The sequence below is a fragment of the Cariama cristata genome, unplaced genomic scaffold, assembly GCF_000690535.1.
Source record: "Cariama cristata isolate BGI_N322 unplaced genomic scaffold, ASM69053v1 scaffold27787, whole genome shotgun sequence".
NCBI classification, from domain to species: Eukaryota; Metazoa; Chordata; class Aves; order Cariamiformes; family Cariamidae; genus Cariama; species Cariama cristata.
In genome coordinates, this window is record NW_009625365.1 from 3,259 (window position 1) to 5,701 (window position 2,443).

The 2,443-nt window shown below is 58.5% G+C and overlaps 1 protein-coding gene across 1 annotated transcript in view; it reads right to left on the reverse strand.

Moving 5' to 3' along the window:
* The window catches only part of WDR62 (WD repeat domain 62), a gene marked incomplete at its 5' end in the record, with an annotated part of 9,474 nt that overhangs the window by 579 nt on the left and 6,452 nt on the right, over window positions 1-2,443 (reverse strand). The window contains 6 exons of the mRNA XM_009703599.1: window positions 337-448; window positions 533-659; window positions 765-905; window positions 1,096-1,220; window positions 1,680-1,819; window positions 1,964-2,167. Coding sequence (XP_009701901.1) covers window positions 337-448; window positions 533-659; window positions 765-905; window positions 1,096-1,220; window positions 1,680-1,819; window positions 1,964-2,167 — 849 coding nt within the window. The remainder of the gene's footprint in view (window positions 1-336; window positions 449-532; window positions 660-764; window positions 906-1,095; window positions 1,221-1,679; window positions 1,820-1,963; window positions 2,168-2,443) is intronic.

A 2,443-nucleotide genomic window follows, 5' to 3' on the forward strand; every position in this document is an offset into this window, starting at 1 on the left:
CATGGTGAAGGTCTCAGCCTGGAGGTGGGATCCTGCGGGCACCACAGCTGCCGTCAGCCATGTCCGCCCCTTCCGAGAGGGGACAAAACAACACCTAGTCCCTAGCCGGGAGGGAGTTTTGGGGCAAAGGAGGCCCCTTTTTGTCCTCAAACGCTCACCTGTGGGTTTGCCAGCACTGGAGCCTGTTTCCTCTCCTGTTTCCCCAGGTTTTTCATCCAGCAGTTTCTAAAAAGTTGATGGAAGTGCCGCTGAGCCAGGCCCAAGGAATGAAAATGCCTTTTTTGGGGGTATTTCTCCCAAAGATTTCCCCCTCCCTTAGGCAGAAACCCGACTCACCTCCGGTTCCTGGAACTTCTTGGGCATTTTCAGCTGGTCCCCGAGTGGCCCCTGGATACGGGCAGGGCTCTGTGGCCGGGGCCGTGCCCGTGAGGGGAAGGCCACCGCCAGCCTGCAGGACAAGAGAAGGTGTTGGGAGTGGGACAGACTGGGATCCCCACTAGACGGACGGACAGACGTGGCACCTGGCGCCCACCTGCTGTTCTTCTGGCACCGCGAGAGGAACCGGGCTGAAATACTCAAGCGTGGGTTCAAGAACAAGTTTTTTTCCTCATTCCCAGGTTCAGGCGGTTTCAAATCCTTTAAGGAGCCATCGAACTTCTCTGCGGCCACAAGGTGGGAAGCGTTAGCTCAGCCATTGCTGGGATCTGCCCAGATCGGCTGTGCCGAACACGCAGGCACTGTCCGCTCATGGTTTTTCTCATTACCTTCAGCGTCAGCATCTGCCAGCGTCTCAAAGTGCTGCTTGAGGTACTTCTCCTGCTCAGGGGTCTGGGGAAGGGAGCTGCTCTGCGGTGCGTTCTCATCTGGCTCCTCCACCTCCCTAGCGGAGCCCAGCGAGTCCTTGTCTGCTGGGACAGAGCCAGGAAGGAAAGCCCACCACAACAGACGTTAGCACCGGGCAGTTTTTATCCTAAGCCCTCCCTGCCAAGAGCTAAAGCCACCTTCAAGCTTTTTGCTCAGTCACCAGGGTTTAGCGCTGGCAAAGCTGGTGCTCACAGCACTTTCCCGGAGCCCTGGCCACTCTCCCGGTGTTACCTTCCGGCTGGTAGCAAGGCACTGGCGTTCCCAGGCAGAGCGAAATGGGGGACAAGGCGTTGTCCCGGCTGATTCTGAGCTCCTCCAGGTACACGGGGTGCAGCGGCAGCTCCATCACGCGTTGCCTTGAGGGAAGGTGAGTAGGTTGGCGATGGCCGAGCACCGGATGCCACAGCCGGGCCTGCACTTGCCATTGCTCCAAGCTGGGATGTGCACTGGTATTTGAGTGCTCAGCTGGGACCAGGTTAAGTTCCCCCCCAAATTTCCCTCCTCTGGCCCCAACAGGGCTTTAGGGGCTGGACAGGAGGTTTGGTGTGAGCAGAGGAGCCCAGTCCTGCCCCGCGGTGCTGGGCTGGTGCCTTCTGGCATTGCCAAAATGCTCTGAAATTTGGCGTGAAGGGAAAAGCCACGATGGGGAAGAGGGCATGATGGGGATGAGGGTGTGATGGAGTTCAGTGTGAGCCAGGACTCAGCACGGTGACATTAAGCAAAGCCCAAACTAGCAGGGAGGTGTTGGCTTAACACCGATAGTGAAACACGGCACCTGCTTCCCCGCCGGGCTATCGGCTTTGGCTGGCACTGACCTGCTTGTCTCCAGCACGCACAGCTCCTCCCGGCTGGTCCTGGTCGTATCCGGCGATTCCAGTCCCCGTTCAGTTTCCTCATCCAGAAAAAGCTCGGAGAGCTGGAAGTCCTCGGTGAGGTTGCTAGGAGAGCTCTCTGCCTGCTGGAGACAGGGAGCTGATGTCCATAGCTGGATTTTTCCTCAAAAGACGGTGGCTGAAGGGCAGGGGCTCTCCAGGGACAGTTAAAAACCAGAGTCCAGCAAGGGTTGATGGAGGGCATAGGGTCTGGCCCCATGACTGACCTCTGAAATCAGGTGCTCCAGACTGCCAGGCTCAAGCTCCGTGTCACCCTTGAGGTGGGGTTTGAGGGGGGTGAAGTAGGGGGGGTCTGCCTCCGACAGGGTCCTGATGGGGTCCCTCTCCGCGCAATCTGCCCATCGCCCGCGCGGCTGGTAGCTCCCCCCGGGGCTGGCAGCCACGCTGTCCCTGTCCTCTGCCTCTCCTAGCTGGAAAGGGGAGAAAGAAGAGACAGGATCCAGTGGAGATGGAGCAAAGGGATCTTCATCTGGCCCCATAAAACTAAATTAAATTGCATCTCTGGGTGCGGCCACATGACTTACCAGCCTCTTTGCCCATATGGGGAACTTGCTGTTCGTTAGGATACACACCGGAGCTGGAGGAGGAGAGCAGGGTTAGGAAGGGCACCGTGTGCCACAGCCCTTGGAGGAAAGACTGGCAGAAAACGGGGTGCAGCCGCAGAGAGACACCAGCCCACAACGCAC